Source organism: Tamandua tetradactyla, chromosome 2 (assembly GCF_023851605.1).
Source record: "Tamandua tetradactyla isolate mTamTet1 chromosome 2, mTamTet1.pri, whole genome shotgun sequence".
NCBI classification, from domain to species: domain Eukaryota; kingdom Metazoa; phylum Chordata; class Mammalia; order Pilosa; family Myrmecophagidae; genus Tamandua; species Tamandua tetradactyla.
The window spans coordinates 100241734-100257102 of NC_135328.1; the positions used below are offsets into that span (position 1 = coordinate 100241734).

General features: G+C 38.0%; 1 protein-coding gene across 2 annotated transcripts in view; it reads left to right on the forward strand.

Annotated features, from left to right (window-relative positions):
* Window positions 1–15369, forward strand: part of MAMDC2 (MAM domain containing 2) — a 181263-nt gene that overhangs the window by 131122 nt on the left and 34772 nt on the right. For both annotated transcript variants that reach the window (XM_077148410.1, XM_077148409.1), the window contains exon 10: window positions 13250–13343. In XM_077148410.1, coding sequence (XP_077004525.1) covers window positions 13250–13343 — 94 coding nt within the window. The remainder of the gene's footprint in view (window positions 1–13249; window positions 13344–15369) is intronic.

The window sequence follows — 15369 nt, forward strand, 5'->3', positions numbered from 1 at the left end:
TATCTTCTCAAATAAGACTTGTTACTTTTTAAATTTTAATTGCTTGTGTCAGTGTAACTTCTGAAACAGAGTGACTGCTCAGTAGATAGTTAAGAAAGAGAACAGAACTGTCAATGAATATGTGTTGATGACAAGAAAGAGCAATATAAGTCTATCAAAGGCAGGAAGGAAGGTTAATTCTGTTCCTCACCTGCCCCTCTTCATCCACTGCTTTTGGGTCATATAACTCATCATCCCAGAGCCCAGCACCTGAGCAATTTGTTCTGGCAGGAATATTGGTATGAGTATTTAAAGGCAGGAATATCCTTGTGGGCACACATAAACACACATGTGCCAGGTTTGGTGTGGGACTTTCCAGGATGAGAATTACTAGACCAAAAATTATGACTCTCCTCTCTGAAACAACTTCCCAATCTTATATGACATGAGATGCCCATTCCCGAAGACCTGTCTCATGTGTTCCCAGCACTTCCCATTCTTTTCTTTTCCAGCCTCTCTCCTGAGCTGTCACTCACTTACACATTACCAGCCCCAGGTCCTCTTGGCTTTTCCCAGCTTGATCCTCCTAACCCTGGGAACCCCTCTATAGCTCCTTTTGTCTTCTTTTTCTCAGGCTTCTTGGCACAGCTGGAAAAAATAAGACTAATCTCCCCTGTCTCTTCCCGGGTTGCCGGCTCAGCCTCTTATTTGCTTCATTTCTTGTTGACGTCCTTTCACATTCCATGCCACAGATGTTCATATCCATTTCCATTCACAGATTTCCAAGTTGTCTGCTCTGCCTCATTCTTAGGAGGTGACCTCATAGACTCATCTTGTAGAAGGAAGAAAATACAAGGTCCTTTAATTCTATTCCTCTCTAAATTTTCACCTGCCCCTCTTCATCCTCTGTTGAGTCCTATTTATCTGTCAAAACCAATCCCTCCTCCTATATAGTTGACCTTGTCCCTCCTGCCTCCTCTGGGAACTTGTTTTGTTAATTGTCCCCTTTTTTTTTTAACACTTTTTTATTGTGAAATATATATACAAAAATGCAATGCATTTCAAAGTACATTTTAACAATTAGTTATAGAACAGACTTCAAAGTTTGGTTTGGTTACAGTTCTACAATTTCAAGTTTTTCCTCCTAGTTGCTCCAAGACACTGGAGACAAAAGAAATATCAATATAATGATTCAGCAGTCAGACTCATTTGTTGGTGATAATTCTTCCTTCTCCTTTGATCCTTCTCCCAATCTTTAGGGATATTTTGGTTATGCCCCTTCTAACATTTTTCATATTGAAAAGGGGCATCGACAATATGGGATAAGGAAATGGTACTGGTTGATGTTCTTGGAAAGACTGACACCTCTGGATTTCAAAACTTCTCTGGCCTAAGAGAAGGTCTTAAAACTCAGCATGTGCAACTTTTGTGGGGTCTCAGATCGAGCCTTGGGTGTTTTTTTAGGGTTAACAAGAATGATGTTGGTTGGGGATTGACAAATGTTGGCAATTAGCAATTTTGAGCTGAAGCTTGCATAAAAGTAACCTCCAGAATAGCCTCTTGACTCCATTTGAGCTGTCTTAGCCACTGATACATTTTGTTACATTTCTTTTCCCCTTTTGGTCAGGAAGACATTGTTGACCCCATGGTGCCAGGGCCAGGCTCATCCCTGGAAGTCATGTCCCATGTCGCCAGGGAGACTTTCACTCCTGGACATCTTGTCCCACTTAGGGGAGGAGGGTAATGATTTTATTTACAGAGTTGGGCTTAGAGAGAGGCCACATCTGAGCAACAAAAGAGGTCCTCTCAGAGTAACCCTTAGGCATAATTACAGGTAGGCTTAGCTTTTCCACCACAGAAATGTTTCATAAGAGCAAACCTAAAGATCAAGGACTTGTCCTATTGACTTGGGAGTCCCTAGTGTTTGAGAGAATATCAGGTAGGAAAGTTTAATAGCTCCATATTTTTTCTCCAGTTCAAGGGACCCCTTTCTCTTAAATCTTCCATTGCTGTTAGTACTTGGCATATTGTCAACATATGTTGGTCTCCTGCATTGAATACAAACAATGAACCTTCCTTTCACCTCAGACCCTACTTAGGTTGCCACCCTATCCCATTCCTTTAGTTTTCAACCTTCCTGAAAGATGTACCTTCAATTACTAGCTATGCTCCAGTACAGTTTCTCATTCCTTAAAACCTCTTCTTCTGGTTTCCTCTCCCAATGTTCTCTCAAAGGATTTATCAACAACAGGTATTGATCTTGCTGCTAGAATCAACACGCCTGAGAATATCCTACCCATCCCTCAAAGTCCATCTCAAGTGTCCCTTCCTTCTTGAATCTTTTATGTCACTGACTTCAGTTTAATTTGTTGAAGTGAGATTTGCATAATCAAAGGGCCCTCAATCATGAATATAAAGATCTGGTTTCTAATCTTGACTCTGGCAGTAACTATGTAGACCAGAATGTCATGTCACCTCATTGTTTCATCATCCATGAAATAAGGATGTGTTTTAAGATGACCTCTAAGTCTCTTCTACCTCCTATTCTGTTTTTAGAATATCTTAATGGCAGGAACTGCATTTTAATATGTTAAAACAGTTCTTGTAGACAACTTTCTCTATTTCCTCTACTAAAAAATAGTTTCCCTTTATTAAAAACAATGAAATTTAAATCTGTGATTCAGCTTTCCAATTTTAAAATTGTCCTTTTAACTGTGCCCTTTAATAAATGTGATTAAATGTAAAAAATCTAGGGTTCTAAAATTTCTCAATGCTGTACTTAGAGTAGAAATTTACTTAAGCATAACAGCAGACCTAAAAACTTTCTGGAAAGATTCATGAACAGGTAGCTATGAACAGGTAGCTATCCAATAATGAGGCATTCTGCTATTTGAAGGATTAGGAGACCAGAAAACCAATGTGTAGTCAAGACCCATGTGAGGTGATGAGTTTCCTATCACATTTCATGATGTTCAGTAATACTATGAGATGATGACTGTTCCAGGATATTAATATACCAACATAATTAAAGCAGGGCAGCTGACTGCAAAATAGAAATAGCAAGATCACTAAGTACTGACAAAATAATCAACACATTATAGAACAGGTTAGGGTGATTCTGAACACAGAACAAGGAAACTTATACTGTCAAGTGGAATAAATTTTAATGTGAAATTGAATAGACGGGCTAAGAAAAGGAGCCTGCTCTTGAGCTCTTCAAGCTAAACTCAGCATAAATTGTCATCTCAGGAATTCTAAATTGCTTTAAATAGTAGTGAAGCCAGGTTGAGATACTTTCATTTTTTCTTCTTCTTTTTTTCCTTCCTTCTTTCATTTAGGTATTTGTTGAAGGCATCTGTATTTCAGGCCAACTTATGGGGAGATGACCAGAAAGGCTGACTGGCATGGAGTTGCTACACATAGCTTACTTGAGTGTAGTGCCCATGCCAGGGCATACCTTCATGACTTTCTCAAGTAATTAATTTCATGGAATATTGTGACATTAGCACATTTGATTCTACCAGCATTGTGGAAGACATCTGAAAGACAGAGTAGACATTCTTTCCCCACAATTTAATTAATAAGTTTAACTGAGTGAATAATATTTATTCCAAGGATTATTTATGAACCTGAAAACATTACCTCCACTTTACACATCCAAATTCCTAATCTTGTGAGCGTCTGAGAGCAATAAAATGACTACATTCTTAAGGAAACTTTCATCACATTTTCTGGATGATGCAACATTATTTTCTGATGTTCATATTGAGAATCTCCAGGGATCCTCTGGTTTTCTATTTAGGTAAGTGTTTGCTGTCCTCTCTAGGTATTAGCTCAATTCATATCACTGGAAATTAACGATTCATACATTAATAAAGACTCTCTAATTTTACTAGGGGAAGGATACCTTATTTCCTTTTCTATAGGTGTCCCAGCTTTCTCTCTTTTGGATATCTTCCTCCAGATTTTTTCTGTTCTTTCTCTTCAACACCCATCTCTAGTAAAAATGTCCAGCTAGTCTGCAAACCCATTCCCCATGGCACTTCCCACCACACCACTCATGGGCCCTGAGCATCTTTATTCTGTTTCATGTCAGGTTACGTGTGTATCTGTACAATGCTTGAGGACATCACTATTGGTGGTCCTCCTATTCCATCTCAGTCTTTGTTTTAGTTTGTAAGCTGGGAAAAGTAATATACCAGAAATAGAATAGCTTTTGAAAAGGGAATTTATTAAGTTACAGTCTTACAGTTCTAAGGCCATAAAAAATGTCCAAATTAAGGCACAGCAAGAGGTTACTTTCACTCAAGAAAGGATGATGCTGTCTGGAACACCTCTGTCATTTGGGAAGTCATGTGGCTTGTGTCTGCTGGAATGTTTGGGCTCTGGATACCTCTCTCAGCTGGGAAGGCACACGGTGATGTCTGTTGGCTCTCTCTCCTCATTTCATAAGGCTTCTCCAGGGATGTCTTCCTTCTGCATCTCCAAAGATCTCTGGCTGTGTGGGCTCTGTTGACACTGAGCTTTTTCTAAAATATTTCCCTCTTAAAGGGCTCCAGTAAGCAGCCCTACCTTGTATGGGTGGAGACACGTCTCCATGGAAACCATGTAATCAAAAGTTACCAACTACAATTGGGTGGGTCATATCTCCATAGAAATAATCCAAAAGATCCCACCCAGCAATAATGAATGAGGGTTAAAGGACATGGCTTTTCTGGGGGTACATAATTGTTTCAAACTGGCACAGTCTTCAATCCAATACATTTGGCTCACCCTTATTTTCAGTCTCCAAGTAAGGATTGTCTAAGAAAAAATCTGAACTGCAAATATCAAGCCAGGGAAAACATTTTGCAACATATGTGCCAAAGTTTTAATGTTTTTAATACATAAATTTACTCTTGCAAGTCAATAAGTAAAAGGTAACTAGGCAGCAGGGAATTAGACAGAGGATATTTACCGACAAGACAGAAGAAAAGAAGAAATGCAGCTGACAAATAAATGTACAAATAATGTACTCATTAATAATCAAAGAAAGTTTAGTAATTATAAAATAGTACTTTTATCTGTCAAATTGATAATATTTTTTAAAAATAATACCTTGGCTGTGTGTTAATAGCTGTGTTCATACTGTATACTATTTGTATAGTCCCACATATCAATCAAAATTCCTTTACTTTAGACCAAAAAACAATTATGTAAGTTGATAGATAAAGGTATAGCTGTAGATTCAGATATAGAAAAATAAATGTATATTTCATTACCCTGAAGAAGTTAGGATGCAGGGAAATAAGGATTCTCATATGTTCTGGTGTGAGGGAAATTGATTCAGTATTTCTAGATGACAATTCAATTACAGATATCAAAAAGAAAGCCCTGAAACATTCATACTTTTTGACATGGCAATTCTCTTTCTTGTGATTTATCACAAGGGCACAATCATGGATATGCACACAGATTTAGCTAACAATGTTGCTCCCAACAGTGTGTATAATATTGAGAAATTGGAAACTGCCCCCATTGTCTTTCACTAGGGAGTTGGTTAAAGAAGCATGACAGACAGATAAGTCCTGAAACCCAGAGGGGCCAGCCTCTCCAAGATCATCAACTAGTTCCATCCCCCATCCCATATTGTTGATACCCTTTTTTAGCATGAAAAAAGTTAGAATGGGCATAACTGAAATATCCCTAAAGCCTGGGAGAAGGATCAAAGGAAGGAGGAGTTATCACAGAGAAGATTTAACAACTGAGTGTGACTGCTGAATCAGTATATTGACATTTAGTCTCCAGTTTCTTGGAGCAGCTAGAAGGAAAAACCTGAAATTGTGGAACTGTCACCCATATACCCAACTTTGAAATCTGTCCTATAACTAAGTGCTAAAGTGTACTTTGAAATGTATTGCTTTTTTGTGTGTTTATTATCTTTCACAATTAAAAAAAAATGAAGCGTGGCAGAGCTAGAGAGGGGTCAGATTTGTGAAAGCCTTAAAACCCAGCTCTTCACCAAGTCAAAGATTTACACTTTGTCTTGAAACTCCATGTAACTCCATGAAAAATATGGTCGTCTCTTTCTGTGTCTCAGACATGACTGGAGTGGTTATCGTTCCTGTTTGGGTGTTGGAAGGGGCTGCTAAAAGGGTCCATCACCTTCTGACCCGACAGAAGAGCAGGGATGAACCTTGAGGGTCAAGACAAAATCTAAATTCTACCCCTCCCCCACCTTTTTGTTTTGATTTTATCAATTGTATTCTGCATGGTCTTCTGGTATGACTGACATTTTTATATTTCCATGCAAGTGAGCCCGGGCCATAGCTCCAGATGGTGATGTTCCACGGTCATGAAGATTGAATTGGACATAACAGTCAGGGAAATATGTGGCCAGGGAGTCTCCCCAAGGGAGATGGACCAGAGATAAGCCACATTGTGTGCCCATCCCAGCCCTGGGTTTTTTCATTTGAGAAGGATGAGAAGTCATCAAAGGACCCCTTGTGGATGAGGAGTGTATGTAAAAAGCGAGGCATCCATGCCTATTCTGCTTCAGTGACAGTGAAATGCTGCTGGGGTAATTATGTGTGGTAATGTCCTCATTTTTAGGGTGTGGAGTTAGATTCTTAAACAATGAAAAATGATAACATCTTTATCTAGGGTTTTCCTATTTTTCAGAGTCTTTACATTTTCCAATTGGATCATCAGTAATAATTATGTGGGATTAGTCAGCAGGGTCCCACAGTGAAAAGAGCATGAACTTTTGAGTCAGACAGACCTTGCTCCAAAACAAGGGAAAGAGAGAGAAAACAGGAGCAAATGAAGATAAGTTTATAGGTGTGGATGTGGAGAGTTGAGAGGAGTCTTACCTGCGGTTCTAAATGTTTAGTGTAGAGTGGGGGGAGAGCCCATCAGCGAAGGGAGAGAAGGACATCACTGAGGTGAGGGAATGGCTGCTGCGTGCAAGATGAGCAGTTACCAACTAGTTCAACATTAGCCATTTCTGAAATTCATCCATGATCTCTGTAAGATTCAGATTCTGGGGCTGGGTTACCAAAAATTCTTTATAAACTGACATTAAAACCAGAATGTCAGGAAGCTGGTTATAAGTTCACATCAAAAATATATTTAGTATATTGCTATTAATTGGGGTGTTTCAAGATCATGTCTTTCAGAATCAAAGTTTTTAACACTTAAAGCAGAAAATAAACAGGGTGGGATGATGAAATATACCCTACCAGGTATCAGGAGTACAATGTTTCAGTCCTGGGTCTGTAGACTGCTGGTGTGACCCGGAGCTTATATCACAAGATCTCCGAGTCGTTCTCATTCTAAAAAGTGGCTGACTCTAAGATCTCTTCTGGAACCTTTTCTCTCCTTACCATAGCCCAAAGAACTAAAAGTAATGCAGATGTCTGAAATCAATAAGTTGAAAGAATTGGATATTTACTACCAAAATAGCCATGGAAAAATCTGGCTGGGGGTCTGCAATTTATCACTGCATCCCCTCTAACCCAGACCTGAAGGCGTCTTAGGAACAGAAAGTTTCCCACTGGGAAACGCTGGAAGCTTGTCAATCTTTGTTGCTTATCAAAGCCAAAAGTTGTATTAAATCAAATGGGTCATTTGAAAAGAAAACAGATGGTTCTTAAAAGAAAAAAAAAAAGTGTTGATTAGCTAAAAACTTATTTAAAAACACATAATCATTCTGCCTTTTGTGGAATCTGGAGACCAAATACAGTATCTGCTGGAGGCATGCTGTTAAAATTTAGCAGCTATTTCCCAAAACATGGCCTGGGTTCTAAGAATGCTAAAATCACGCACTCGCTTTTCTAGATAAATCTCTACTCAGCCTGTCTTTGGGGATTTGGGGATATTCCATCCCTTTAGCCAAGTGTTTTAGTTTGTTAAGCTGCTAAAAGCAGATACCGTGAATCACACAATTACCATAGGAATTTATTAGCTTACATGCTTACAGAGTTCTGAGGCTTTGCAAATGTCCAAATCGAGGCATCATCAAGACAGTACCTTCTTCCTGAAGACCATCTGCCAGCAATCCTAGGCTTCTCTGCCACATGGCAAGGCTCCTGGTGGCATCTGCTGCACTCTCCCTCCTCTTCTAGGTTGCATTTTGTTTCCAGCTTCTTGCCTCCTTGGCTTCCTCTCTCTTTGTCTGAATGTCATTCTTTCTTTCTGTCTCTCTCTGAAAGAGGAGGGTCACATGTTAAATGAAGATCCTGCTCCCCACAAGATCCTACTCACAATGGGTTCCCACCCACAGGAATGGATTAACTTTAAGAACATACTTTTCTGGGGTACATACAGCTTCAGACCATCATGCCAAGTGTCAACGTTGGTGTTTTTATTTTGTTTTGTTTTACATCTTTGTAGTTTTTATTCTATGAATTGTCAAACAGTTCAACAAATGCGATTGCGTTATACAGAATATCTTGCAATTGCATCAGTAGCATCTTGATAAAGGGCTCTGGAATTTCACTGACTACATTATAATAATTTTGTGAATAATTTTTCCACTAACTCTGTAGTTGCCATATCCAACTTTCTCTGTGCAAATGATTTCAAAGGATTTTAACCGCATCAGAAATGCTATGATTAACCCAGAATCAAACTCTTTGGTAAATTGTTTAGATCTGCCACATTTAAAATGAACTTAACTAGGTTCATTTTGTGAGCATGGGTAATTTGTGGTATTGTTGGCATAGAACTGAAATGTTTCTGTCTGAAGATGGAAGTCCATTTCTGGAAACTATCATTCACATGCTGATTATAGGTCTGCATGTGACTATACTGTAATAAAATAGGGGGTAGATTAACATAGATTAACATAAAACCTGTCAAACTATGTCTATCAAGCAGGTCATGTTAATTCAACCAGTGTTTACTCTTTAATACAAATAATCCTTTTTAATTGCACAGGAAAGTTGTATGGTTGTCTATCCCTCAACTTCCTGCAGAGCGTGATTTCCTCCATCCCTGTAAAATCCTATTACTATAAAACCTGGCAAACTATGTCTATCAAGCAGGTCATGTTAATTCAGCCAGTGTTTACTCTTCAATACAAATAATCCTTTTTAATTGCACAGGAAAGGTGTACGGTTGTCTATCCCTCAACTTCCTGCAGAGCGTGATTTCCTCCATTCCTGTAAAATCCTATTTCAGTGTGCTGGACAGACCTTAAATTATGACATTTCATAAAGTTAAAACCAGTTAACCCAATTCTTTTTAAAACCAACTGATATGGTTTGGGAAAAGAAATTCCTAGCATATCTATATCTCTACTTTTTCTTTGCTGGGTATATTTAAAAACTTTTCTGGACCTTTACAAGCCTAGGACAGTCTGGTCCCTTTGGATAATACAACCTTGTGGCTAGGTTTCCCCACAGAGACCCTCTCCCCACCCAACCCTGCAAAAAGTCTTTAGAAGAGAGCTAAAATTATATACTATGAGAAAATTTTCCCAGTTACCTTTTAGAATCTGCTGCTTCTCATTATGTTGTTACAAAAGAGTAGATGATTCTTTTTGAAAGGGAGAAAAGAAGAAAACACAGAAGAAATCTATTGACATAATTAGATTGTGGTTTCTAAGCCAGGAAATTGGAACAGTAAAGCCTTGATAATCCAGCGGATGATTATTCAGTGTGAGTGGTAGTCCATCTCCCTTGCCTTTTTGCTCCTCCGCCATTTGTTTCCAGGTTGTGAGAATATTTCATTACTTTTAGAACCACCACCTGGTGCTATGCCAAGGAAGAGACAACTCAATCTCATCAGTTTTTGAAGCATTAGACTTTTTGAAAACTTTAAAAACAGCCATCCTGCTCTGAGTGGGGAGAATTAATACATTGAAATATGCAATGAAGCAAAAAAGTGAGATACAGATCTGAAAGTGCCTAGCACAGGGACCGTACATAATAGGAATTTAGTAAGTGCAGTTTTATAAACAGAAAACAATGGTTTTCTGTGACCCTTGACCACTGGTTCTGATTTGGGGACGATACTGGCATCGAGTGGGTAGAGGCCAGAGCTGCTACTAAAACATCCTGCAATGCACAGAGATGTCTTGCACAATAAGGAATTGTCTGGGCCAAAATATTAATATTACTGAGCTTGAAACATCCTGCTGTAGACGAATGAGCATGTGCAATGTCTATTTTTAGTAAGATAAAGAGTAAGTTAAATAATATTGTTGTTTCTTACATCAGTAAATTTAAATTTTTTTGTTTACAAATGTGTTTGTGTAGCTCATCTTTCACTGCCTAATTGTGTTTCCACAGTTAATCTGGGTAGATTCTGTCAGCAATGAATATTCTCCATTGTAACAAAACTTTAAAAGGATGACCAGTATCTAAAGACTGGAAACTTGAGTGCACAGAAATGGATTGATTTATACAAATTTAATTTGTTCCTAACTTCTAAAATATTTGCAAAAAGGTCCCAAAGGATATCATTTTACTTTTTCCCTCATTTTCTCCTCTTTCAAATAGACATTAATAAGCAATGAAGCTGTACAAGATGTTTTTCCTGCCTTTAGAGATAGTCTGTTTTGAAATAATTCCTAAAATGAAATAAACACTGTTCTTTAAAAAGACCTAAAAATAAGCAAGAGGTTAATACCCTCAAGAATTTAGGCTGGTGGATTCCCTTCTTGTCACATTCTTAAGAAGACCCACATTCTTTATTTCTCAAAATCAGACTGAGATGTCTGACTTTCCCTTTGTCTCATCTCAACCAGGCCCAGTCACCAACTACCCTAAAATAACCTCCCCCCCTCAAGTAACCTTCACAATGTAAAATGGCAGCCCAAGAATAGGAGCAGACATTATCAGCATTATTAATAGGAGAGTGGAAAATTCACTGCATTAGACCAAGCACAGAGATCTTGTCCGTGTTGGAACGTCAATAGACAACTGCCAAGCAAACTGGAGGCTGGCCTCCAGGCAGCGACTGGCTGCTTTTGTGCATCTTTTATCAGACAGAACAACTTGTGGTGTGGCTAGTGTTCAAGTGTGGAAAGGAGAACTTCCATCTAGTGGCCTGCTGTTGTCCAGGACAACTTAGCATTTCCCTCAACTCAGTTCATCAGTTCACATATTCATTGGGATGCCCAAAAAGGAGTCAAGTTCTACCCGATAGAATTTTCCATGACGAAGGAAATGTAGTATATCTTCTCTCTCCATTTCAGTAGCCGCCAGCCACGTTTGGCTATTGAGCACTTGCAAATGTGGCTAGTGTGACTGAAGGAATGAATTTTAAATTTTGATTTAAATAGCCACATGTGGCTAGTGGCTGCCATATCAGGAAATACCAATCTAGAAGACACTAACTCATTATTCAGGGTCTTGATTATAGATATCTTGACTCTTTTTCCTCTTTTTATCTCAATTATAAGTATAACAAAATTAGAGAATTTTTCAAAAATAGAAATTCTGTTTAACGTTCATAATTTCATGAACCTAACATAGCTGTTACGATTTTAGTAAAATTTCCAAGTTTTTTTCCTATGTAGTTGTAGATGAGTTATATATAGCTTTTTTTAAAGCGGTTTTTTTCTTACTTAATATTATAAGAGGAATATATTTCTGTAATACTAAATATAAACATGCAGACCTAATGGTTATCTTTTTCTTAGATTGTTTCATTTATTTAATCAATCCTATTGTCAAAAATTTAGATTATTCCATTCATTTGTTTGTTTGTGTTTGCTTGTTGGCTAGCTTGGATTTATGGTCGCAAAATAATGTATAAAAACATATAAAGCAGGTTAATATTTTTCTTCTTTAGAATAGATTACCCTGCCCAATGTTTGAGTCTTAGTCAGGTAATGACTTACTTGGTGAATCATGTTTCACTACCACATATTCATTCTGAAAAAGTGCTTTTTCATTATACATGTGAAAACCAGACCTTAAAGCTGCCTAAAGGAAAGAAATGTAAGACTTTTCTCTTTGCAACACAATTAATTAAGTTATGAGATGGATTAATATTCCTTCCTCTGTAATAATAAATATTGCCAATAAAAATTAAATGCAGTCAGGGCTGACAACAAAGACCTTCTTTGCTTTGCAAATGAGGAATAAGTTCCTGGTATAAATCCTGCACGTAAAATATTTTACTAATCTAATAATGAGAAAGTTCACAGATGTAAGAAAAAGATCCTGTTTTGTTTTGTTCTTTGTAAGTATATAGTTATCTATTGTAACATCTCCACATTATCCTTTTTATAATTCAAAGCAATACAAATACAGTCCAAGTTCCCCTTTACATACTAGTAAGCTGTCACATGATTTTTTGATTAAAAAAAAAAACTCTGTTCTGGTGGATCTGATCACTAGAGAACAGAAGAACCCTTCTGATAATGCAGATAAATTTAAGACATGGCATTTTGAATATTAGATCCTAAACAAAGCAAATGTTCTCATTATTGTGTTTTGTGTTTCAGCTTCTGTTATATTCCTTTGTCTTTGTCTGAATTAAGACATATTTGAAGGATTGCATATGTACTGTGACCTAATTAAACATTAGGTTGTATATGTAAAGCAGCTTTGTAAACTGTGAAACGTGTCCTTTCCTCGTCCTATTTGTGAAACGTAGGTTTTGAAATTGGCTGAAAGGAAAAAAATCCAAGACATTTCTCTCTCTCTCCAGCACAACGAGTTTAATAACTTGTAGTATGGATAATTCTCTTTTCCTCCATATGCAACAGTAAAAATGTTGGCCTCATGACAAAAACTGCATTCAAGGCATACATCTTTGTCTTTGGAAATGGAGCATAAGTTTCCAGATGGCCACTCATTGGAACTTTGTTCACAGTATGAATGAATCATATTGCCGAAAGTCATTTTTTAAAAATCAATAGTATTTGTACTGGAAATGTTTTGTAAAACTACTCAGAAATCAACTCTTGATGCAGTTTGTGGATTATCTGGGGAAAATATTTTAAATCTGACAGGCTTTCCTCTGCCCCTCAATTAACCTCTTTCTTTCCTGATTCCTGCTGTTAATGCTTTGGAGATTGCAAACTAATTTCAGCATTAGTGTACACATTATATCGTTATGAGGATGACTCTGCTTTAAAAATTAATACGAGTAACTCAGGGTTATATATAAATGGTACCCATTATTCATGCCACTGCATCCTGTTATTCTGTGGACAGTGAAGAGGGGTTTGTAGTTTGTTTATGCAGACCTGGTCTGCCCAGTAAATCCTAGGTTGTTAGAGTTTCCAATTTTTAGTTAACAGAATTCACAGTTTTGTTTTTATGAATTGCAGGTGGTTTTCATGAGCCTATGCAAAAGCTTTTGGGACTGTGGTCTTGTAGCCCTGGATGACATTACAATACAATTGGGAAGCTGCTGGTCTCCAGGTAAGATTTCAGCTCCCTTTGTTCCCCTAGCCTATGCATGCCACGTCCTGCTTTCACATGCATATACCACATGCATTTAATCTGTGCTAGTCCATCCTTTGCTTTTCTTGCCAGAAATACATCTCTGCAGAGCTTTGTAATAACATCTGGAATTTAGAAATGATAACTCTAATGCAACATGTAACTTTGTACATGTGACTTAACCTCTGGATCCTCATCTGTAAGGGAGGTAGTAAAATTACCTGAATATAGGAGATAATATATATAAATTCCCTAGCATAGGGCCTGACACATAATGGTGCTTTAAAAGCAAATAGTACAGTAAATATCACAAATATTATACCAGAAGTGCAATTATAATAATTGCTATTGTCTTATATAACTGCAAATGTTCAAAAATATTGATGAAATCATTATTACACAAAAATTATGCTAAACATATCGTTGTAAAGTTATCATCAAATAAATATTTTCTGAGTGAATTAAGTGCCAGTGTGACAAAGGACCAGGTAGACATGATAATGGTTATGGTTGTAGCTGGCTGTGCAGTAGACATTATGTCTAACAAGAAAATGGCACACACTCAGCCCGGATCATTGGTCTCTATACCAATTACCATAGCATCCTAAAGCACAGGGAATCCATTTCTTTAACACACAGGTAAATGGTGTTCTCAGTCTGGCACTGGGGATTAATCTGCATGTTTATTTAATTAAAGGACCATTTATTTTTTCTTGATTCATTAGGCACTGCAAGGATAATATAAATAAGAACAAGATAAAAAAAAAACCTCTAAATTCAAAGCATAGAAGAGAAAATAAGCTTGTACTATGTGTAAAATAAAATAAATTAAAACAGTCACCATGCAAGAAATAAAAAACTTATGGAGAAATTTGCTATGTATCTGGATGCAGGGAGGCAAAACCACATTCAGCCAAAGAAGAAGTCCTCAGTGATACTGGGAGGTGGCACCACTCTAATAATAATTATTATTAAAGTTATTGGAGATAGCATCCAAAGACATGCATTTGTTTATTTATTTTTTTGTCTTTGGAAATGGAGACTAAATCTCCAGGTGACAAAACACCAAGTTCCTGTCTTTATACTAATTGAGAACTTCGTATTCTAAATCCTTTACATACATCCTCTCATTTAATCCACACAACCCCATGAGGCAGATACTATCAATACTCCCTCATTACAGATAAGAATACTGAGGGACAAAAGAAATTAAGTGATTTCTTCCAGAAGGACATTTAATTCTCTCACCTTCTCCCCCCTGCTTCCAAACCAATAAGAATACTCTTCACTCATCCTGGATTTCTTAAGAAAGCTCTGACATTATGCAATTTCATTATTTTGCATATTCCATAAAGGTAATGTTATGTTTTTAAACAGTAGCTGACTGAAAAATCAGAGGAACTGAGTCCGAGTTTAAAAAAAGTTTATTGTCCCAGGGCAAGGTTCCCGGGTCCAGGTGCTCAGGGTGTGGGCCGAGGAAGTTGCGCCCCCCTGGGGGCGGTGGTGCCAGATATAGGCTAGCTAGTGGGGGTGCTGACGATGCCTGTGGGGCCTCCTGTGGTAGGTGAGGAGTTTCACCGCTTTAGGGCCGGGGGCATAGCTACGGGCCATGTGCAGTGGGCATAGCTATGGGCCGTGTGCAGTGGGCATAGCTACGGGCCGTGTGCAGTGGGGGTCCTTTGTTTGTCAGGCCAGGTCCTGATTGACTGAGTTTGAACAGCTGTATGCCTGGATATCCACTAGTTTTAGTTCAGGTGGGGGCCTTCCAGCCAGAGGCTACTGGGCCAGGCCTTAGAGGTAATATACCTTCACTTTTCAGGGTTTTGTAAGCTAGCCACACAGATAAATTCACAAGTCAGTGGAAGTTTCTTTCTCAAGGTGTCTCTATGTTTTTGGGTTTGGATTTCTTCAGGTGGAATCCAGACTATAGCTAGATGGAGGCAGGAGCCTGGTGTAAGTGGGCCACCCAATGGGGGTCTGCTTCTCCATATACATGGCATACGGC